This window comes from Falco punctatus (genome assembly GCF_963210335.1).
Source record: "Falco punctatus genome assembly, chromosome: 6".
NCBI lineage: Eukaryota > Metazoa > Chordata > Aves > Falconiformes > Falconidae > Falco > Falco punctatus.
The window spans coordinates 45,633,579-45,657,038 of record NC_137585.1 but is presented as its reverse complement, the minus strand read 5'-3'; the positions used below and the strand labels follow the sequence as shown (position 1 = coordinate 45,657,038).

At 45.1% G+C, this 23,460-nt stretch overlaps 2 protein-coding genes across 2 annotated transcripts; both read right to left on the bottom strand.

Annotated features, from left to right (window-relative positions):
• Positions 1 to 3,309: 3,309 nt before the first annotated feature.
• Positions 3,310 to 20,617, bottom strand: AMDHD1 (amidohydrolase domain containing 1). Its single transcript, XM_080392657.1, has 9 exons — positions 16,774 to 20,617; positions 14,961 to 15,067; positions 13,916 to 13,980; positions 13,048 to 13,325; positions 8,557 to 8,782; positions 6,963 to 7,087; positions 4,467 to 4,560; positions 3,907 to 4,067; positions 3,310 to 3,440 (listed from the first exon to the last, which is right to left on the bottom strand). Exons 1-9 carry the CDS (start codon positions 16,908 to 16,910, stop codon positions 3,326 to 3,328), a joined length of 1,308 nt encoding a protein of 435 aa, XP_080248783.1. The 5' UTR covers positions 16,911 to 20,617; the 3' UTR covers positions 3,310 to 3,325.
• A 140-nt stretch (positions 20,618 to 20,757) lies between these two features.
• On the bottom strand, positions 20,758 to 22,080 carry SNRPF (small nuclear ribonucleoprotein polypeptide F). The gene is made up of 4 exons (XM_080392658.1): positions 21,923 to 22,080; positions 21,660 to 21,785; positions 21,373 to 21,437; positions 20,758 to 20,875 (listed from the first exon to the last, which is right to left on the bottom strand). Exons 1-4 carry the CDS (start codon positions 21,923 to 21,925, stop codon positions 20,809 to 20,811), a joined length of 261 nt encoding a protein of 86 aa, XP_080248784.1. The 5' UTR covers positions 21,926 to 22,080; the 3' UTR covers positions 20,758 to 20,808.
• Positions 22,081 to 23,460: the final 1,380 nt, after the last annotated feature.

Sequence of the window (23,460 nt, the reverse complement as noted above, 5' to 3'; positions counted from 1 at the left end):
TTCAACTGAATTTCCTGAGCTTCCAAACACAAAACATTCAGACTCTTGCTGAAATGGGTGGATATTTTATACAGAGCTTTGCTTGTTTTCTCTTCATCTGTGCCAATGGTATCAGCCTACGTTTGATATTCTGAACTACTTTTTTTTTTTTTTTTTTTTTTTGGGGGTGGGTTGGAGCGGTAACTGCTGTGGTCCCCTCCATTCTGCCACAAGCAAAATTAATCTTTACACTTAATTCTCCTCTCTTTTGCAGATCATATGTGAGGTACAGGTTCCTGTATAACAAGGGCATTTTTAGGGCAGGTGCTTCACAAATCAGAAAAGCTGTGTGCATAAAAATGTGCTATGGACATCATTGCTCCAGAACAAATGTATTTTATTCTGGTGATGTACTACACTTACTGCAACTTTTCAAGAGCTATGGGCTTGCACCTGCAATGAATAAACTGAGGCTTCACATACGGCTGTAGCCATCTATTTTCCTGTCGTGTGTGATGATGAAAAGCATAGGATAGAAATCTTCCCAGGCTGCTGGCTATGCTGCAAGGGGCAGCCACAGTGCTGGTGTGGGGCTACCCTTGAGCATCTGAGACCTGCTGTGTTAAACGTGCCCTGAGGAGAGGACTCAGTGCCTGATGGCAAGCTAGCAGGGAGCCACCTAACCTGGCCACAAGACCTGGGAACTAGGGTACCTACGCATGGCACATGAGTTCCCAGCTGAGCTCCTTCTGGCAACTGATTTGCAGCATCTCCAATCTCTGTCTCTCCCTCATGTGCCCAGTAAGACACTAACCTTTCAGCTCCAGGCTCTCTGTCGCAGGCACATCTCAATCTCCTCCTGAAGCTGTGCCATTTTGTATAAAATCTAGGCTTACACCTTGTAGGGTCAACCATTTGCCTTCAGCCGAATGTTATGGCTGAACAATAAGGTTCCTTCAGCACCAAAGTGTCCCACTCCCAGCTGCTGTGAGAGCCAGGGCAGTGAACATCACCGCTGAAGTGAGCCATGTTAAAACCAAGCAAACAAAAAGCTTCCTGCATCTCAGTAGTGTGCGTCTTCCCTGGCAGGTGGTGACAGCACTGCAAGCGACGGCAGGACTGTGTAGCCAGCTGTGCCACTGAAGTATAACTGCATGCTCTAACTGCAAACCTGCCACTAATTACAGCCCAGGGGCATGCTCCGAAACGGCTACTGGATTTGGCTAAGCTGGTCAGGCAAGCGTGTCGCTTGAGGTTCCTGTCAAAGCTCATGTGTGAGAGTAGAATCCCCTCATGTCAGTAGTTTCAGGCCATGAATGCCTATTCTTGTCCAGTGAGAGAATATTTGAGGTTTTCCTTATGCAATGCTGGGCCCCCAAACGCCTTAGGTACTTAAGAGAGGAGGTGCTGGGCATTGCTTCCCACTCACCTCTGCTTTTGGCTGCCTGGGACCAAGAAGCCACCTGCCCCTGCCGCAGCACAGTGGCCTCAGCTTTGCACCAGCCTATGCAAAGCCGAGAGGCACCACTCCGGCTACACACTGCATAGCGGAACTGCCTGTGCTCGTACCCTGACAGCTTTCCACAACTGCCAGCATCAACATTATTTATGAAGGCTGTCATGGGCAGAATTGACCATGAGCTCACACACTTCAGATGTTCTTCCAAGCTCTATAGAAAAAAAAGTTCACACCCACATCTGGTACAACATCTGCTTGCAGAAAAACACATCTAGTGGTAAGAATGCCATCAAATTGTTTTAAAAACTGATTTAGTTGGCTAGCCTGCCTCAAATAAAGCATGATCAAAGATACTCTAGGGGGTGGGTTATGTATTTTGGATGTTAACAGGTATGCCCAAGGCTCAGGGAGATCAGAAGCTCACACATGTTTGTGAAGCCTCTCAAATATCTGTTAATCAGAATGAGACTGTTGTCCTTCCTCAGGGTTCTAGTTCACTAAAACACTCTGCTCTGTACCACAGATTATGTCACACTGCTTTTATCAATAATTATTTTTGATGCTAAGTTCTTCATACTTGTCAGGTGTAGTTTTATGACTTCATCTGCAGAAAGTTAAGCCCTTTTGTTTCTGCAGCCACCATCCATTTGAAAAGTTGAAAAGTTGAAAAGCCTCAGTCAGTGTGTATTCACAGATTCTCCCTACTCCAGACCTTCTGCCAAAACACTGCAGCAGCGTGAACTCTCCAGAGCTGTATCATCCTTTTTTCTACATACCACATCCCTAAATGATGGTACAAGCCCCAGAAAAAAATAGTAACTGAAAGAAAAAAGAGCACTCTAAAAAAACCCAGGATCTTGATTTTTGACATTACTCTGAGTAGCTGTCATACTCACAAACTTATCATCAGATGTACATTCAAACTTCCATGAACAAACACGTCTCATGTTATTTCAGATTCAGCCTAGAATAAATGAAATCAGGTCTCTTCTGGAACATCTGTACAACACTGCCTGTGATCTTTAAAATTTCAGAGTAATTGAAATTCTGAGAGGTTGGCTGTACTCACCAGACCTCACTGGGCTAACTGCCTCCAAGAGCAAACTGTAAGGTTTTGGCATCACCGATTTCCAATGGTAGGTCTGATTCAACCTCTAGCTTACAGTGCACTCCAACTTTCAGCAGCCCAGCGGGTGCTGTACCTGATTGCACTTTCCTCCTCTCCTCCTTCTTGTGCTCATACAGCCCCAAAGGAGCTTGAGAATCTCAGCAAGGGACGAAGTTGCAGACCAGCTGATAAGCAGCACCTTGCTGGGCTCCCACTGAGTTTCAGGGCTGCAGAAACCAGGAGACTTTGTACTTTGGAGAAGTAAGATACCATGCTTCCCACCACAACTGTGGCTCCTGCTATCTACTGGGTTTGAGCCTGCGCAGAGATGGGACCTATGAACATCGCCTCAGGATGCTATAGCCTCCCAGCACCGCCAAAGGCCATGCCAAATGTGCACGACTGAGCCCCTGGCCCTCCAGCACAGGTTACTCTTCCCAATAAATCTTACCTGGATCCAAACCTCTTCATTCATTGGTGGGTTTTGGGGGCTATTTTCAAATACAGTAATCTTGTAGATTAATTGTATAGGAAACAATTTTTGGAAACTGCCTTGTTTCAACTGGATAGTTAGAAGTTACTTTCACGTGATGGAGAGAAGGACAAGGGACATGAAGATGCACCAAATGGGTAACACTTGGTAAAGTTTGCTTGAAGAAGAGGGCTGGTAAGGTGAGCAGGCAAACAATTTACCAGTAAATACAAGTCTGATTTGTCTGTTGCTTTGAAATACTCCACATTTATTTGATTACAGTAGCTTCCTAAATGACTGTCTTCTCTCAGTAACTGCTCATTGTCCCACACTTCTCATTTTGATAGATGACTTTCCCTTTAACTATAACATAGCTGATCAGTGCTTCATGTCCCCCAAACTGGTAAATCAAGTGCTCCCACCTAAAAAGACAACAAGTGGTTTACAAATACCCAGACTTGCATAAAAGCAGATCACATACCTAGTATACCTGGCAATTAGAAAAGATTTGCTTGAACCATGAGAAAATACTGTTCCATGTCTACATGTCGATCTCTTGTTGCATGAATACAGTGAGTTAATGTACAAATCAGTAAAGAATTCCTTCCACAAAATAAACATCTGTAGATATTTTGTAATATCTGTAGATAATTTGTAATTAGGCAAGGATCATTTGTAATATTAGCCCCAAAAGTCTTAGGCTTTATTTTCCACTGAAGTGATTAAGGAGAATGAAAATGGCTCTAAGATGCTAGCAATGTCCCTTTTTTCAGATTAAAATAACTTCTAAAGCACGAGGAATTCACTAACCTCTCCACTAGCTAAACATCATGAAAAACAAAGTCCCTTATGTTAAATCCCATATCAAACAACAATGGAAAAACAAACCTTGATGAATTTATGATAACAAGATCCCCCTGCTTGCCAACCTCTATGGAGCCATGCGTGTCCGACTTTCCCAGGGCATAAGCTGCATTAATGGTGGCAGCTGCTAATGCTTCATTCATTGACATCTTCATGTTTACACAGGCTAGATGCATCACCATAGGCTGGTCGGCAAATTAAGTGGAACATGGGAGTTACCAGTCACATAAATAAAGCTTTTCATGCCTCACATCCCTAAGCACTCTCCTTCCTCCTGGTGCAACAGAAGGAGTTGTCCTGCATAAGGCAAATCTTGCCAGCTCCATAATGGGAACTCTAAAATCAGGAAGTCTGAGAGCCTTTTTTATAAGCCTCTCAGTGCATATGAAGAATAGAACCCCTTCTGGTTTCAAGAATTTCTGGCAAAAACTACCAATACAAATAAACATAAGCAGTTGCCTAAGCAGGGCATACAGGTCTCTGCGGTTATGAAGAATGTTTTAAGTGTGCAAGATCTATACACAAGCTGTACTACAAAGAGATTTCATAATTTTGTGGTGTCATGAGTATTAGGAATAGCTTACCATTGAAAAGCAGTATGCATTAGGATTAAAGTCACTGCCAAGAGCAACTATAACTCCTTCTTCTAACATTTTTCTAGCTTGAGGTTGCTTCAGTCTAGTGGGGAAAAAGACACTTGTCAGTACAATTTGCTTAGTTATTATATGATGATTTACAGGAGCAAAAGTCATCACTCAGTTTGGCTACATTCATGCATTCAGTTACACTAATCCTTCTGGAGACAAAAGCCCAAATTCTTCTCTTGACTCCCTACCTATCACCCTATGGACAGCATAAATGGGAAGTGTGATCCACTGCTTTTGCAGTAACAGCATGTGGCAGCAGGCAGTACAAACTATCAGGCTCCAGGTCACCGAAGTTCTGGTATTTATCCAGACCTCAGCCACTTTGAGGATTTACAAGGTGAAAATCTTCATTTCTCAAAAAAGTAATTTTCTAATTCTTATAGCTTCAAAGACAGGCTCCCAAATACGAGCAGTGGCACAAGCGATGCAATCATTCCTTCCTGATTCTGCTGGCAATTCAAAATAGTAAGTTCAGGTTGTGAATTTAATTTGTGTAGATTTGAGGATTTGCTCACTTAGCAATGTTAATGCAAAATAGATCTTCAATAACTTCAATATCTGGAATAGCCATTTCAAAATTGTTTGGATGCTGGATTAAACTGGGTAGGTGTTTGCAAGGGTGGGCACTAGGAAATACACTCCCTAAGAAGTTTTAACCACAGCTGCTAGTAAAGCCAATGCTGCCAAACATGGTGTCTGAAAATAAACTAGTGTAACAATAAAAATGAAACATTACAGCAACTGCTGCCCAAAAAGCAGTATTAAAAGCACTGCAGTTAACAGAAAAGAACAATAAATGAGATCTCAATGAAGTACTTACATTTGGTATAAGCCAATCCTCTCCCTATAGAAGCCTCTTAGCAGATTTATGAGAAAATACCACCTGTTCACGCACACCACGATGTCCTGGGAGTTAACTGTGTTTAAAAAGATTTGTCTGAAGAGCCATTCCCCATCCTCATGTGTCCTTCCAGCCTCTGCACCCCCTGCTGCGCCATGCCGCCAGACTCCTTAGGGGTACTGCAGGCAATGGTTAGCAAAGGCCAAAACAAGTGCACTTACCATTAAGCGGCTCTCCAGCTGCACTTGCCAGCTCAGCTCTGGCCATCAGGTGAAGTCCTGACCACTACTGCTTTTTTTAAAGCCAGGGGACAGTGCAGGAGCCAGACCTCCCAAGGTCTGAGCTCTCATAAGTGGTACAGAAGGAGCTGAGGGAGGCCAGCAAAAGATGCACCACATGACATCATAGCAACTCCTTCTCATACATTGCACAGATTTCAGCCCTCTAATACTCTTTTAATGAGTATCTCGCTCATGGCTTCTTCATTTTTAGAATACGTCAGACCAGGAGGCCTGTTTTCAGTAAACAGTGCACCAGACACCGCAACAAATGAGGCCTCATTTCTTACAGCTCATTATTATACCCATCTTAGGCTCATCCTGAGGTTATAAACTTTCCACTGCACGGAATCTCTGGAGTAACACGTGAGTAACAGCTGCAGCTTTTTCCATGGGTGGCTGTGCCTCTGTGTGTCCTTTACCTCCCTGCCTGGGAGGGAACACACATCCCCCCTGAGATCTGTATCCTGGCCATGCGTGTAGTTGCAATCAGCCAGTGGTTCAAAAGCACTGGTGCAGGACATGAACAACTAACCGCAAACAGAAACACCAGCACGGACATAGGAGTGAGCACAGGTGGCAATGGCCCAAGCCTCAATGCTTCAGAAAGCAGGGTGTTGAAAATAAACCAATATCAGCTCAAGAATCTTCTCTTCATGGGAAGGAAGGTGTTATTGGGTCATGGTCCTCATCACCTAATTGGCTCATTTTTGGCATTAGGGGTAAGCAGGTGATCCACCTATGTTTATCAGCAATATCTGCATATGGAAAATTGTGTTCTTAAGGCAATTCTGCTCAGTGTTGCCTGGGTAAAATCAGACGAGATTTTTAAAATGCTACCCGCAGTCTTTCAGCTTTTTTGATAACCAAAGATTAACTTCCCAGCAAAACCTTCTGCAAGAGAGCAAATACATATATTGCAGATATAATTACCTGAAAAGAAGCCAACTCAGTTTTCAAAGTCTAAATAGATTAAAGAATCTGAATGGATTAAAGGTCCAGTTTTCTCCCTAAATGAATGCCTGATTATTACCTTAGCCTGTCATAAGGGTTAAATTCCAGTGCTGACTGAACCACTCCACATCTACTGTGAGACTCCTCAGAAGGGAATGGTACTGCCTCATTTTTGAGGATCTCCTCCAGAAACAAGATGTAAGGAGTTTCATTCAGTTCTTTGTATTTGTGATTGTCTTCACTGATCCAGCCTGATCTTTAAGGCACAGATACAAGCTTATGCTTTTACATTAAAAGACCATGAAATCACAAACATGGTTTTGCTGTTACAAAGGTTTCCCTCCAATCTGGTGGCCTTACCTTAGCATGTAGGCAGTTGTTGGTAAAAGGACAGCAGCGCACTTAGCTCTTGCCATCGCCGTGATACCTTCATCACTAACTTCTTCCAGGTGGCTGATAGCCCGGGCTCCTAGTTCAGCTCCAAGCTACACAAATTTTCAAGAAAGTTACTCAATTCAGTAAAGCAGTTGTTGTTCTCAAACAACTGGAGGAGACATTTCACTATTAATGTAAAATTTACTAAAAGAAAAATCATAAAGAATACTTAAAAGAACAAACAGAATATAGAGAGAAAGCATTTGCTAATTTACTGCAGGAAAAGTTGATCACAAAAAGGTATTAACCATCTATTAAGTGCAACCATACCTTTGGTGGGGTTTTTAATCAGCCTACCATGCAAACTCTGGGACTGCTATGGGTAAACCCATTATCAACTCCTGTTCACAAAGTATCCAGCAGAAAACAGTTCACAAAACTGACACTGGTTGCTGAAGTAGTAGTGCTGCTGCCTTCAGTGGTGAAACACCAAAAAGGCTTTTATGATCAATCAACTTTTTGTTTGTTTTTGGTGTTTTTCAATTACAGCAGACAATAACTTGAGTTGACCCCACAGAAAGGAAGCAACATTTAAATGATGGTGAAACATGGTCTCAGAGTGACTTTTTTTAATCAAGATACGTGGGAGCCTATTCTTGCCTAAACCATCCCTCTGAGTGTGCTCACTGCACATCTGACTTGTTGACAAGACATTTAAGGAAAAAAGATTTTTCAAGTTCTATAGAAACTGTGGTTTTGCCATTGCTGTGTTCACAGATATCCACCTTCCCCATCTGTATCCCATGTGGAAGATAAGCAAAGTCAATGTTTGATTGGGCAGTGAATGTTAGTCCCAGAGGTCAAGGCTTCCTCCCACGTCCTTAACTCCAAAGTGCAGAAGAATGGCTGCAGAAGCGTGGCCTTAGAATCTCTGAAGATCTGCACAATCCAGGCCTGGTATTAGAATAGGCCTGTAATCAGAATTGTACTGAAGCTGCTGTGCTGAAGATAACAAGAAGGTAGCCTCGAGCTATTCTTGAATCCTGAGACTGAGTAACTATGTTGTGCCAACAGGCCGTGGCTGTAGCAAGCTACAGCTGTTGGGAAGGCAGGTGCAGGGCCAAGAAAGATAGGGACCGGTATGGGAAAATAGGGAGTAGCAAACTACAAGGCTGAAGCACAGCAACACAATTAGCTACATGGATAGAACGCTTATTTTAGTCATGATAATTAAGGGTGTGAGAACCGTGCGCGTTTAGAGACTACTAACCAATTATATCTCTGCTTTACGAATATGCATGTGTATCGGTTCTATATAAGTAGTGTTAGAAACTAATAAAGTTGAGCAAGATGCATAACTCATATTGAGCGTCTTCTTGACTCCGGCAAACCCTTCTTCCAACACCAAAGCTGCACTAGGGTTGCACTTTCTATCATCTGATAGAAATAGGTGTCTATGAACGGTCTATTTTATAAAGTCTTAGAAAAGAAAACCTCAGGTTTGAAAACTGCAATTCTTTCAAAGATTCAGCTGTCACAAGAGCAAAAATGGCTTAACTGAATGTTAAGAAAGACCTACCTCAGCAGATTTCATTGGATGGAGTTCATCACCATGGAAGTTAATCTGTAACCCTATATCTTTTCCAGCTTGAAGAATCCTCCTAGTAGACTCCAGATCAAAGACTCCCTTCTCACAGAACACATCTATATTGTCAACATGTATTTCACCACTTAGTTTCAATTCTTTCAGTTTAGGGAGATGGTTATTGATAATGTCATCTGTGGCTTCAGTAGCAGTTTTCCCTCTAATGAAAAGAAAATATTATATAACATAAAAGAAAATATTAAATAACATCCTTGAAGTCTGGCAAACATTCAAATCGTACATGCAATTACAAGATTATTTAGAAAATGATGCAAATACAAATCACTCAACAAACCTGCAGATTTAAAATTTTAAAAATACTGTAATTCATGTACTCTCAAACATGAGTTACTTTCAATTCAAAGAATATTAGCTTGCACTGCTATATATATTTTATAAGGTTGGTGTCTGGAACGCTAACCAAGATACAGGTTATTTTAAAATTAATTATTCTGCTTACCTATTCATATATTCTGACCTCCTTATACTGTATTCTAAAACACAACTATTTACAAAAATGTAAATTATTATATATGTTAAATAGTATGCATGAAATATTGTTATGCAAGTATCAAAGCTCAAAGGGGATGTACAGCACAAATCATTAAATGTATCTCTCCTCCTTTCATATCATTCAGAGCGATAGCTGGAAAACCGTTTCTAAGTCAGAGGGGCCTCTGGAGGTTCAATTTGCCAAAGCCAGAACCATTTGTGAACCCCCTATTATGCAAAGATAACCCGGGACAGATCAGTAAATGCTTTTGAAAGAGCAAACAATCCCAAAATATACAGTTAAGTTAATATTTTGCAATTTTAAGATCTAAAGATAAGTGACATACTGCAGCTAGAGGTGCCTGTGACATCTCAATCCTCCCTTCAGGCCCTGCAGGGCATGCACAGACCAGCATTATTCAAGTACCATGTGTGGGCGACTTGGGAGTTTTACAGCAGCAGCAAATTCAAGAAGCCAAATTCTGCTTAGATTTATAAATGAGGCTGTGTGGTTCTAAAGCAGAGCAGAACCCAGCTTATGGCCCTTCTTTTGTTCGCCTCTCACTGTAACAGTCATTGAGGTTGCTCGAGCTTCTCCCTTTTCTTCTTTTACTCAGTAGCCTTTGGAGGAACTTGGACTAAAAAATGAGGACCAGAGCCAAGGCAAAACAGAGGGAGACCTAAGTCTTGGTTTCACTTTTTGGGGGACATAATGCCCAAGAATGCATAACTGCCATTGTTTTAACACAAGAGACTTCTGCTCGGGAAACCACTTCCAAAATGTCATCCCAAAGATGAAAAGGGCACAATGCACAATGAACCCTCGCCAATCAAAAAACAAACAAACGAACAAACAAACAAAAAAACACCAACAAAACCAACCAAAACCCACAATTGCAATCAGACATCCCCACAATCATAAATTTGATTCAAAATTATGACTAAAGGGATGATAGAGCAATTGTTTCTTTGCCCCCCCTACTATAAGCATTTTAGATTCAATTCCTAAAGAACCGGAGATACTCGAAGTCTGGAAGTTCCAAGGCTGGAAACATTTCTTAAAAGGAATGGATGGAACAAGGATCACTATAAAGAAAGCAGCCTTATTTTTCTCTAGGACGGCTCAGACTACAGTCGCCTGCCCTGCTTGGTGCACACTTCACTAAGTACTGCGTATTACCATTACCATTATCATACCATAATACTGTGTATTACCAGTGCACTGTATCACAGTCCCACAGATTTAGTGTTTGTTTGTAAAGACCACTGGAACTCATCTGACCCAACCCCTGGTGCACAGCAGGGTCAGTTTGAATCATGTTTCAATGGTGCCTTCTAGAAACAGAAAACCAGACGGAATCACCATATGCCTAGAATCACGGACAAATACACGCAGCAAGTTCTCAGCATTTGCCCAAAGCTAATTTCCAGGTGGGAAAAAAAAGAATAACCAATACTGGCAAGTCTGGAGGTAGGTTCCTCTTAAGACTCTACATACTGAGGCTTTATAAGACATGCCACATACTGCAAGACTTGGCAACATGGAAGAGTTGGCACTTTTGCCAATTAAATGAACTTTATGGAGAGGCTTCAGCTGTAAGAGGCCAGACTTGCAACAGGAGATTAAACCAAGTACAAGACGTAAACAAGCAAATGCCTCAGCAAGAACTTAACAACGCTCCTCGGCAGCAGCCCTGTGGGGGTCTCAGCAGCAGTTTCCGTGAGCAAGCATAGTATTGCTCTCTTGTTTCACATTAAATAGAATGATTTTAAATTGATTTCATGTTAGCAGATTGATGGTAATGAATTTGCATGACCACGATCATTCCAAAACCATCACAAGATTGTTAGACTTTTAACGGCCATCTACTCAAGAATAACCATTAAGTACCTGCCACAAAAAACATCTTGCAGGCGTTGCATTTTAAGACCTGCATAAATCAAGAAGTTTTAAATAAAAATTGTTAAATCAATATTACTCTTCTGTTCATAAGATTTATGCATAAGTGAACTACAAGGCAGTTTTATGGAATATAAAGATGAAAGCAAACTGCATGAGCTTAAATGACTTGGAAGATGTCTGTTTAACAGCTTCTGGAATCCACAAGATCATAAACTCATTTGCATATGTAATATTACAGAGCAACTCCCAGCCCCAAGCCTGCTTCCCCTTGCAATCCTCCACTGTTACTGAAGCTACAGGAAATTCAGTTTAAAATTGCAGCTCAGCAAAGCAGGATGCTTTCCTCAGCTGAACCCAGATGTTCAGGAGCCAGCTAAAGGATGAGGACCATGGCTCTGATCATCAGGCCTTGGATGAGGGAAGGACTGCAGAATTCCTCCTGGTCAAAATAAAAACCCAAGGCAGAGACTAAGTTTGAAGAGTAGCAGGAAACTCAAGCAAAATATTCTAGATGTGAACATCTGAATGAAAAGAAGATCCAAGTTAGAAAATACAGGTAATTCAGTATTTCCTTCAGGAAATTTCTTCAATTCCCCAACAACATTTTCTACTTACTTAAAATAGAATATCCTCACTACTGTATTTTGTTATGCTTGATATGCATCAGTGGGGACAGAACCATGCAGAGAATGAGATGGTACACCTGTCTTTCTAACACATAAGATTTGATATATTTGTAAAAACACTGGAATTTATTTCCATAGTTTATAGAAATGCTTGAAATATTTTGGTGGGAAAGACTATTAATCGTGATTTTGACCAAAATCTTCCCCAGGTTTTTTAGAGGAGGAGGAAAGGAAGGGCTAAGAAATATATATAAAGTGGGAGTAAAACCTCAATTTTATTTAACCACTAAGTCCTCCAAATTTTAGTAGAGCTTCTTGAAAGAAATATTTGATGTTTTCAGCAGATTATACTTATTTTATTCTTAACCATCTTCCAGTTACAGAAGATGATGTAGGATTCCTTTTGAAGAGTTACATTAACAAAAGAAAATTTCCCATCCTGCCCCAAATACACAATAATTAAATTGCAAATAATTTTTTCTAGGTCATGTTTTCTTGAATGCTGGAAGAGGTAGGCTTTTTCTGGAGTAAAAAAAATATTTTTTTTAAATTAACATCTCATAAACATTGCTACAGTATCACTGTGATGCTACACCTGCCTCCACCTTATGTGCCTTGTTTTGCAGCAGCCTGCCACTTAGTCTGTCAAAATACATGGGTCACATGCACCTACCTAGGTAAAACTCCTCATTAATTTTTTCACACAATGAAATCTGGTAACTTGAAGATGTTATTTTCATCATAAGGAAAAAAACATCAAGGTGAGGAAGGCTTGTTATGGTATGCCTACTTCAGCCATCAAAATAGTTGTGATTAAGGACATTAATTTTCTACTCATGCCTATAAGACATATGTAATTCTTCACTGCATGGAAGCATAATTAAGCTTTGTTTACTGAGGTATTATTAAATAATATTTATTTATTTAATATATATTTCATATATTTATATATATGTGATGTTTATAATTATATAAAATTAATTTTATAAATATTACATATATTTAATATAATAATGATATATAAATATTAAGTATACAATAAAATAAAATCTAAAAATAAAAGCTCATGGCAGAGACTAAGCTTGAAGGATAGCAGCAAACTCAAGCAGGAGAACTCGCTGTAAAGGAATATTTTGAAATATTGTTATGCTCACTGTGAGCACCAGCGGGAGGAGGGTGTTCTGTGCTAAGCTTATGCTGGCATTTAGTACCCATTAAATAATGCTTCCCCATCTTCTTTCAAATTAAAAAATTTAGGAGAGCCTTCTTTAAATACTGGCTACCATTTCAAATACATTACAAGTTAGGAGGGCTGGGCAGAAGAAACCTTTCTGAAAATAACAGCCAATATTCAATGCAAAGCAGTAATACTTAACAAAAGCAAGAAAACTCAAGGCGTATTACTTTGGCACCGAATGAGCTCCACAGTACGTTGAAGAAATGCCAATATCCATGGTTTGCTTAGCACGTTCAATCACCCTGAGCATCTTAAGCTCTGTGTCTAAGTTTAAGCCATATCCACTTTTGCACTCAACCAATGTAGATCCTGCTCTGCACATGCGTTCCAGTCGGTGTTTGAAAGTAGTGAACAGCTCTTCTTCTGTAGCCTTCCGAGTGTGTTCCACAGTAAAATGGATTCCTCCCCCAGCCTCATGGATATCCATGTAGGACGCACCTGCCAGCTTTGGGGAAAAAAAAAGGAAACAAAAAACAACCCACACACACAATTAGCTTTTAAATGTGCATTCTCTATCCAAGGGATTCTGGAAAGTGATTTGAGGTCTCTTTGCAGTGAGAGAGAAAAAGAAGCAGGGGGAAAATTCCCATTAGTTCTTCCCCCCTCCTCTTCTCTACCCCCTCCACTTGAGTGAAAAAATGATTTAAGAAGCGACATAAAGAGAATGACTCTGAAGACTTGCTTCCCCCTGAGTCCAAAGGGAAAATCTATCTCTAGCTCAAAAGTTAACTTGTGTGGAAGAAAACAAATAATCAAGATTTGAATGGTAATAGAAGGCAGCACTCCTGTATTGCTGCAATGCAAATAATTGCAATTAATGCAAAAAATATATCAAGGCTGGCTGCAAAGGCTGCTGTTACACTCCTCCCTCAGCCTACCAGTATGCAAAAATCATCCCTCCTCCCTCAGTTAGATTATCTAACAAAAATTATATATTTTTCTATAAATGAAAGATGGGAGTCACTAGAAAGTAGAAATAGTTATGCATAAAAAAAAGAGGGTGAAAAATCCATCTGTGCGATTTTGTGCCATTACCTTCATTGCAAACTCATGAACCCTATCACCAGCCCATACTGGATGTGTGTGTGCATCTACCAGGCCTAAAGAAAACAAAGTAAACAAACTCCAGTTATTTCTCTGTGTAAGAGAAGAGGTTATGAACATGGAAGCAAATTAAATGAACAGCAGAAGCTCCCCTATAAAGTCTCTATTGGTTAGAGAAAAACAAAAATCCAACCAGTCAAAAATCTAGGATTTTCTTCAAAAGCTATACATTTTCTGTCAAATTTGTAGGTGTCACACCTTATGCAAAATGTCTCTAGGTAAATGCATCAGTTGCTGATTTTTTTGTGTTGCTTTGGTGGTGTTTTCAAACTGTGGAAAAAATGATAACTGACAAACTTTTAAAGAGTTCATTAGACTTTAAGTTTTTGTTCTTTCAAAAAGGCAAACTGTTTAGGCTGGGCTTAGTATGCTAGCACTTGCTCTTACTCCAGCAACAGTCCACTTACTCCAGCAGGAGCTTTTTCTGCAAGCTGAGAAGCCAACACTACTGGGTGCCCAAGGCCACTGCAAATGAAACAGAGGTCTAACAGTCATGTGCTAACACTTGCAAAGTTTAACATGCCGTAAACTTGCTCAGGTTTATTTTTTATCAGGTAAAGTTGCAAAATACGCAGCTTAAAATTCAACCGACTGCGGACAGGCTCGGACAGACTGAGCTCCGTGGCTGAAGGGCTGATGGGCACAAAGGGTGCAGAAAAGAGAGGTGAATCTGAAAGTCACTCGGCGGGCCAACTACATTACTGTTGTGATCTATGCTACAGAGGAACAGATGTAAGGTGAAACAGGAGACAGATCTCCACTATGAAGTCCAAAAGAACCATCCCGAGTACTGCAATTTTCTCCTTGCAGCAGTCCTGATGAGGAAGCTATGATACTCTGCACCCAGCACAAGGTATTACCAAACCAGTACTGAATATAGAGGAGAAAGGATGGAGGGACATCTAACACGCATGTACTTTGTCTCTAAGCTCTTGCCACCATTCAGCACCGTATCTTTATGAAAAAATATGCCTACCTGGTAACACGCACTTCCCAGAGCAGTCAATTATTCTTTCAAATGTTGCTCCTGAAAACTGATGGCGAATAACATCTGCCTGGCCCACAGCTATGATACAACCATCTCTGCAAACGGCAGACAATGAACAAAGGGAGCATGAGCAACAACTCTCCAGAGGCAGGGGTAGGGACGTTCAGCAGGACTGCAGCTGCACACAGGAGGTGGTTTGCTAATCTTATAGATTCACAGGAATCGATGGGGTAATGCCACACACTTCAAGTTGTTTGCCATAACACCTGTCATGTCCTCTGCTTAGACCCCTCAGGACAATGCCTTGGTACTCTTTTGCTAGACAACAGAATCTTTCTCTTGTGGATCGGCAAATATACAGCTTTCCTCCAGCAAGTGTCTGCAGGGCATTTTTCCCCCTCACGGACGTCAAACTGCCATTGCTAGCCTCCACCGCCTGGACCTGAATCATACCCTTGTGCCCTTGGAAGCCATAAGGATAAATCTCTTTGGGGCTGATCATCGGTTCATCAGCTATTTTCTTGAGGATGGTACTGGGAACCCCAGGCTGCACCTGAGGGCTGCCCTGTAGCCATGCATGGGCTGCACCCCACCTGCACCAGAGGAGCTTCCTGGGGAGCACGCAGCACCCCTCTCCTTCATGCCCTGCCTTTCTCCAGCTCTTTTCAAGCCACTGGGATAGTAACAGGGAGTCATCGTGAGTACCTCACTGAAGGTACCTCTGTGCTACGCAGCTGAGTATTTACAAGATGCAAATAGCAGAGCATTAGGAAATGAGAGAGAAGAGACTATGTTATTATTTAGTTAATTATAACTATGTTATTAATTATGATTTCATTAATCACACAAATTATTTATATGACCGCTATTGGTTTGCGTCAGTTCACCCAGAAACGGAGCAGAGGCAGAAGAGGGTAACAATAACGATCAATAAGTTATCTTCCCCAGGCTGGAGGCGCCAACGCAGTATGACAGTGGAAGGTATCGACACATTGACTGACATAATCAACGTGATGAAGGCCCGCCTCGACGCAGGCCGGCGGCTGCAGCCCCCGGCCCCCGCAGCCCGCCCCGCCGCCGCTCCCGGGCGCAGGCAGCCCCCGGTCCCGGCAGCATCCCGGGCGCAGGCAGCCCCCGGTCCCGGCAGCATCCCGGGCGCAGGCAGCCCCCGGTCCCGGCAGCATCCCGGGCGCAGGCAGCCCCCGGTCCCGGCAGCATCCCGGGCGCAGGCAGCCCCCGGTCCCGGCAGCATCCCGGGCGCAGGCAGCCCCCGGTCCCGGCAGCATCCCGGGCGCAGGCAGCATCCCGGGCGCAGGCAGCCCCCGGTCCCGGCAGCACTCCGGGCGCAGGCAGCCCCCGGTCCCGGCAGCACTCCGGTCCCGGCAGCACCCCGGGCGCAGGCAGCACTCCGGTCCCGGCAGCACCCCGGGCGCAGGCAGCACTCCGGTCCCGGCAGCACCCCGGGCGCAGGCAGCACTCCGGTCCCGGCAGCACCCCGGGCGCAGGCAGCACTCCGGTCCCGGCAGCACCCCGGGCGCAGGCAGCACTCCGGTCCCGGCAGCACCCCGGGCGCAGGCAGCACTCCGGTCCCGGCAGCACCCCGTGTGCAGGCAGCCCCCGGTCCCGGCAGCACCCCGGGCGCAGGCAGCACCCCGGGCGCAGGCAGCACTCCGGTCCCGGCAGCACTCCGGTCTCGGCAGCACCCCGTGTGCAGGCAGCACCCCGTGTGCAGGCAGCACCCCGGTCCCGGCAGCACCCCGGGCGCAGGCAGCCAGCCCCCCGCAGCCCGCCCCGCACTCACAGCCCCACCACCAGGCTGGCGTCCCGCAGCACGGCCAGGCCGCCGGCGCCCTCCCGCCGCAGACACTCCTCGCCGCGGCCGCAGACCAGCACCAGCTGCCGGGCGTTCTCCAGCAGCAGCCGGTGCCGGCCCGCCATGGCAGCGGCGTGTGGGGGCGGCGGCCGCTCCGCTCAAAGTCCCCCCGGGGCGGGGCGGGGCGGGGCGGGCGAGGGGCCTCCTGCCCCACCCCCCCACCTCCCACCACACCAGAGGGCGAGGGCAGGGCAGTGGGAAGCGAAGCCGGCGCTTGGCACAGGCACCGGGCTTCAAGGGCGAGCTCGGCAGCAGGCTGCTGTCGGCGGGGGATGCTGGATTTGGTGTGGTCCGAGGCACGGACATGCGCACGTGGTGCTGGTCTGTGACAAGCTCCGAAGCACCGGTCCGGCCGGCGGGGGGTTCCCAGAGCCTTCTGTCCCCGCCGCACCGCCTGGAGATCTCCCTCTGCCCAGATAACGGGAGCTCCTGAACTGGGAGCGTTTGTCTGCCCACGTCCCCCCTCCCCGGCGTCCATCACCCCCCCGGCATCCCAGCGCCAGCCTCTGAGGGACCGTAACACCTCTTACCGCCTGGATATCCTGGCAGGCATTACTTCATCCCGGCAGACATTAATTTATCCAATTCCATTATCAAAAGGTTTGTGCGATTCTGCTACCCCCTATAGAATGAGGGATGGGAGAACTGGGAGCAAACATTTACTCCTAATGTGGATTTTTGGTTTTCTTCTCTCTTCAAACGTTCATAGAGTCTACAGGGCTTCAGTAATTCCCAGATGGAAAACAGAGTGTCTTTCTGAGTGGTCCCTCAAACACCTTTCTAATGATGGTAATCTTCTTTAGACATCCTTTTCTTTTAGAAAGAGGATCGATTTAAAATGCTTGTAACACATCTCTATGCATACACACATTCCTGTAGAGCAGAAACACATACGGGCTCTTTGAATGAGCCTTTCTGGTGAGGTCCTGTTTGCAAATGAGGCAAGGTATGCAGCTAAAATACAGTGATTTGCATTTAACAACAAACCTGAAAGGTGAGTAATAGTATCGGGTATCATCTTCTAATACTACTTCACTGGCTCAGTGCACTATGACATAACCTTCATCTTCCTCCTAAGCATTATTCTCTCTCACTAGGCATGCGGAAGATTGCCAGGAGATGGGGTAGATGGTATTTTACTGTTTCCATGGGTTCCTGCTGCTGACTTTGGCTTTCCCCGGCAGTATGTTTGGAAGCAGAAGTTAGAGAGGAACCTTGCAACAGCATCATAGCAAGGGCAGGACGCTCCACTGCAGGGGGAATGCTTAAGAAGCAGTGGTGGGGTGAGAGCTGGTGTGTCAGGAATGAAACACAGCAGGCTGTGGTGGAGCCTGGCACCGGCCAGATCAGCCCTGCCAATAAACCAGCGGGGAGGTGGTTCAGCCAGAGCAGAATCTCACTTCTCTGTGCATGGTGGGATGGTGGCAAATAAAGTGCTACAGTGAAGCCATGAATTCTCTAACAAGCACTGCCATTCTACATCGAAGAGTTCTCACCCCCTAGGAAGGGAATCGGAGGAAGTGCTGTGCATCACAGGAGGGCTTTAGCTCTCTCTGCAGCGCGAAAACATTTTCTTTACCCTCTGGAGAGGAATAAAGCATGCTGCCTGTATTGTACAACTTGAAAGACATCTCTCTAGAGATACATACTTCTCTGCAGTTGAGGAACCAGTCACATTCACCTACATACACAAAAGTGGTTCAGCATATGCTAGGGCTTCCCAGTTACTCTCTAAAGCTGAAGGACTAAAACACTTAGCATGTTATTGCAGTGATGGCACCATCTGGTGATCCAGTGCCCAGATCCTGCATTACACAACTCACCTCCAGTCCTGCTTTGCCTCATGTGGAGGAGCTGCTTTCAGGGCAGTGCCAGGCCACTCGAGACAAGGAATGAACTGTATACTAAGATGACAATCACAATCATCTTCTCCAATACTGATACCACTGTAAATATCAGTAACATGGAAAGGGCACTATTCTGCATCATGCAGATGTTAAACTGGGCATGCATCACAAACCAGACATCTTTTTGCCTCTCATTCCTGCAACTGAAAGTGTTCCAAGAACGCATTTGCTGTAGTTGTTTTCAAGTTTCCTAAACACTGCTGATTTAAAAGTACTCATTTATTCTTGTGCTAGTGCTGATTTTAGCTTAAATAGCTATTTTCACTTTTCCAATGAGATTATAAGGTACTTCTTCAGCAGGCCTAGGAAGTAAGCCTTCAAGCTGCCAAAAATAAGGGACTAGTTAAAGTAGTAAAAGGCCTTCACAAGTACATCCAATGTGATTTTTCAGTTTATGGCAACTTACAGATTTAAATATCAAAGGAACACACACATGTTCCAATTCCAACACGAGAAAGAAACAGGGCAGTATTTCTCTGCAGGAGCTATTCCCACAGGCTGGTTTTCTCCCAATTCACATAACCAGTATTAAATCCTAACACTGCCCAAAGCATCCAGCACTCTGTTCACTCATCATCTCTGAAAGGATGCATGATCCTAGCCTAAGGACCTGGGGATCTGCACGCCACATGTGCCTACCACAGTTGCCACCTGTGTAGCTTTTATACAGAACTTTTCTACTTACTTCAGAATGCTCTGAGGAAGAAGACACAGCAGAAACTAAGGTACAGTTGCAGTGGCTTGCCCAGCAATTCAAGCCGCACTGGTAAGTGACCAGGGTCTGGTCTCAAGTTCCATGTCAGTGAGATCTACTTCCACAGCTGGGTCCCTGCCTAATTTTTATGCCAGAGACTCACAAAGTACACTCCCATTTTGCAGTGCGTTGTCTTAACTCCATTAATCCTCTGAATGCTATGGACCTTTATAGCTGGCAAGAGGCTTTTGTTTGTGTAGATATTGGCTACAAAGTTGATACAAATTTGTCCTTCTTTACTAATGATTGCACAGCTGCACTTCCAGCTTTATGGCTCAAAGCAGCAGAATATTTCTCAGATACACTGAGATGTAACAGATCTCCACATCTCACCTGCAGTGAAGTCTTCACAGCTATCTCCAAAGAGTCTGCAAACAGGTTTAAAGATTAAGTGTATTTAAAAAGTAACTACATAAATACTGTAAAATATACAGATGGCCATATTTTCCTGTTTCAGATGGGAAAATAACTGGCATTTTGCCCACAGCCTTCGACTGTTAAAAGCAGAGACAGCTAAGAACGAGGTTCTTGCAAATACTGAAGATGACTTAGTTTTGTCACTTAAGAGGTGAAACCTTGTTTCTACTAAAAAGGGCTACAAAGCATTATACCTGTGTCCTCTTCATTAACCAATTCAGAGCTGAAGGAATCATCACCAAATCGTCAGCAGCAGGCACATCAGCTTATTTTTTTCAAAGATTTTTTTGTTTACTATTCCACAGTCCATACTATCATCAACATTAGAGAGAGAAAAGGCTATTCCTGCAGCTCCTTCAATCTACTTAGCAATGCAGCTTAGAATGACAGAAGAAAGTCACATATACGCGGCAAAACGTTCTTCACCCTCTATTACATGCTAGTTTGCACTGCCCGTATGCATGTCTGACAGCAGATGCTGAACTGAGCCAACGCATGAATGAAACATCAATTTTCTTCTGGAGTACACAACTTCAAAGATTTAATTCATTCTGGCAATCACTTAAATTCAGGTATTTCCTTCGACAATAATGGCATTTGTTGATCCTGGCAAGACTTGTAAGTTGTTCTGGGGGGCTCTTTTGGGTTGGTTGGTTTGGTTTTTTTCAATACTGACTTTTCACTCTAATATTTTCAGCTTTAAATGGAAATAATTGCCTGACCCTCCAGCATTAGTTTTTTGGATATCAATAAAAAATTAGAGTAGTTTTAAAGGATTAACTTCCCCTATATTAAAACACAATGGGGCAAAAAGTAAACACCTTATTACAAAAGTATGGAAAACAAAAAAAGAAAAAAAAGTTTATTTCCAGATATACAAAACACCTATTCTCTCATTTCTCCATCTTCTTCCTCTTCTTCCACACCTCTGATGTACAAAACATTATTACACCTGTAAATAGAACCAAGAGCTCCCTTAGTTGTTAATGATTTTCTTTAATACAGCTTTTCCACAAAGTTCACTGCAATTGCACACACACCACCACCCCAAGTTTATAAAAGTAATAACTGGCTAACAATGCTGTAGAAGAAGTTTTTACTTCTGAGTTAACAGTTACGGTCATGTTTAACTTCCAAGCATGCAAAACGTTTTCAGTAGCAATGCACTAGTTATAATGCCAAGCGATTAACAGATATACAATAATCTGGAAAAACGAAGTATTTCGTTACCCAAAGGAGGGATTGTAAATACTTCTTATAGAAATATTTAAAAATTCATTTTTCCTCCCCTGCAAAGAGATCTCAATTTCACATTGTCACATTCATAGCCTTCACATAAGAGCTACATCAATAAGTTAGACAAGAAAAAGCACCTACCAATACAAGTTTTAATGCAAGTGGTGAGAAAGTTTGGAAAGATGCTGCCTCCACCGTAAATACTCTAATTACCTTATCAAAACTTCACCCAGGTGTCCAGACAACGCACCGTCTATATACTCCTCTGTGTTTGCAAGCTTGAGAAGGAAGCCGGCAAAAGTCAGAACGATTATAACAGCAGCACCTCCGCGAGGCACGCGGCGGTTTTGTCCCGCAGCCCGGTTGCGGTCACCGGGGGAGGCCCAGCGCCCACCGGTGAGGCACCGCCGAGCCTCTGCAAGCGCCCCGCTTCGCCCCGCCGGGGCCGAGGCCTAGTGCCCCCCCCCGCAGCCCCGGCGCGGCCCCCGCCCCGCCCTCACCTGCATGTTCATGTAGCCGTCGACGGAGACGAGGTAGCCCTTGTACTCCATCCCCCACTTCAGCTTCACCATCACCGGCTTCCCCGTCAGCCCGTTCAGGAAGGGCTTGGGGTTGAGGGGCAGGCTCTGCCGGGGAAAGCGGCCCGTCAGCGCCGCCGCTGACCGCCCCGCCGCCTCGGGGCCGGTAACGGCCGCGGCTCCCACCGTCGTTCCCCCCCGCCCCCGCCGCCCCTTCCCTCGCGCAACGCGAGCACCGCCCTCACCATGGCGACGCGGCGCGCGGCAGAGGCGCGAGAAGCACAGGCCGACGCGGGAACCTCTCGTGCGCGCCGCGGGATGCGTGAGAATAGGCACAGCCCCGCTCCCGCTCCCGCTTCCACTTCCGGGGCGCCGCGCTCCCCTCTGACCCCTCACCCCGCTGAGCCGAGCTTTCGATAGGCTGGGGCACTCTCACGCGCGAAGCGAAAAGCGGGGCTGCCCATTGGCTCGGCGTCCCCTCGGGCCTCTCTCATTGGCCAATCTGGCCGCCCTCCTCCCTCTCCCAGCCAATCGTTGGCGCTGCGGGGCGCTCCGTGCTCTGCGGGGCGGAGCAGGGCCGCGCCGCGCTGCCGCACGCCGGTGGGCTGCGGGGCCGGGGACCGCGTTCTTGCGTTCCGCGGGTCCGCAAGGCTCTTCCCTGGCCGGTGGCCGCCTCGCAGGCCCCAGGGGGCTGGTCTCACCCCGCGCAGACCGGCAGCAACCTGATTTTGCCTTGGAAGCCAGGCGGCCGGAGCGGCAGCTGCCCTGCGGCCGGGGGCGGGCGCACCCCTCCTGGGCAGTCGGGCGGGCGCAGCTCCCGGTGGCGTACGGCTGCGTGCGCCCCGCGAGAGGCGCCGGGCCCGGAGCGCGGCCACTCGGCCGTGGCCGTACTGTCGGTGCTGCCTCTGCTCCCCGCGCCGGCGCGTCCCCACGAGGTGGCGGTGCTGGCCTGGCGCCGGGGCCGTGGCGCTCCGCGGGGGGCGGCCCGATGGTACCCGCGAGTCTTGCAGGCGGTGACAGCGTGGCGGCAGCGAGCCGTGTGTAAGAGTAGATTTGCGGACCAGTAGGTTTGCGTCGGTTGAAAACCTCGGAGTTTCGAAGACATGTAAGCGATCTCCTTGCCCGTGTAAGAGTGCTACAGCCGGTCCCGCGATGCCCAGGTGATGAAGTTGCTGGAGCTTTGGTTGGCTGTAGAGACCATCAGGCTGTGCACCCGCATGAAACATCAGTCCTGCTTTATTACAATTTGTGGCTCTTTAACCTTTGACAGACTTAGTATGTTGGACCAACGTTTGTACCGTTTACTAATTTGTCACGTCTACACTTAACATCTTCTCTATGTCTAAAGTCATTAAATGTCACAATGTGTATTTATGTTCCTGCATACAGCCTGTTCCCTTCAATGTATTAGATACTCAATGTGGAAAACATGCGTTCAGGAAGTAACCTTTCTGTAACAGAACTATTAGGTTTCTTGTGCACTTCACCTTCCAAAGATCAGTCTAGCACCCTAGTGTCGAAAGCAAATCCATCATCACCCACTTAAATCTGCGTGTTTAATGGTATTGACTCAACAACCTGTCTTCTCCAGGTCCAGACTGTCCTCACACACAATTGTTGTGATACTTTTACAAACAAGTAGGAGTGAATAAGAGTTGGAATTTCTTCGTAACTAGCACGTATCAAATCTGCACTCAGATACTTGTTTCCGTGATCGTTAGAAATGAGTGTGATTTTTCTTCTAGTGAGTGTATTGGATGGGCAACAGAGACAACATAAAATT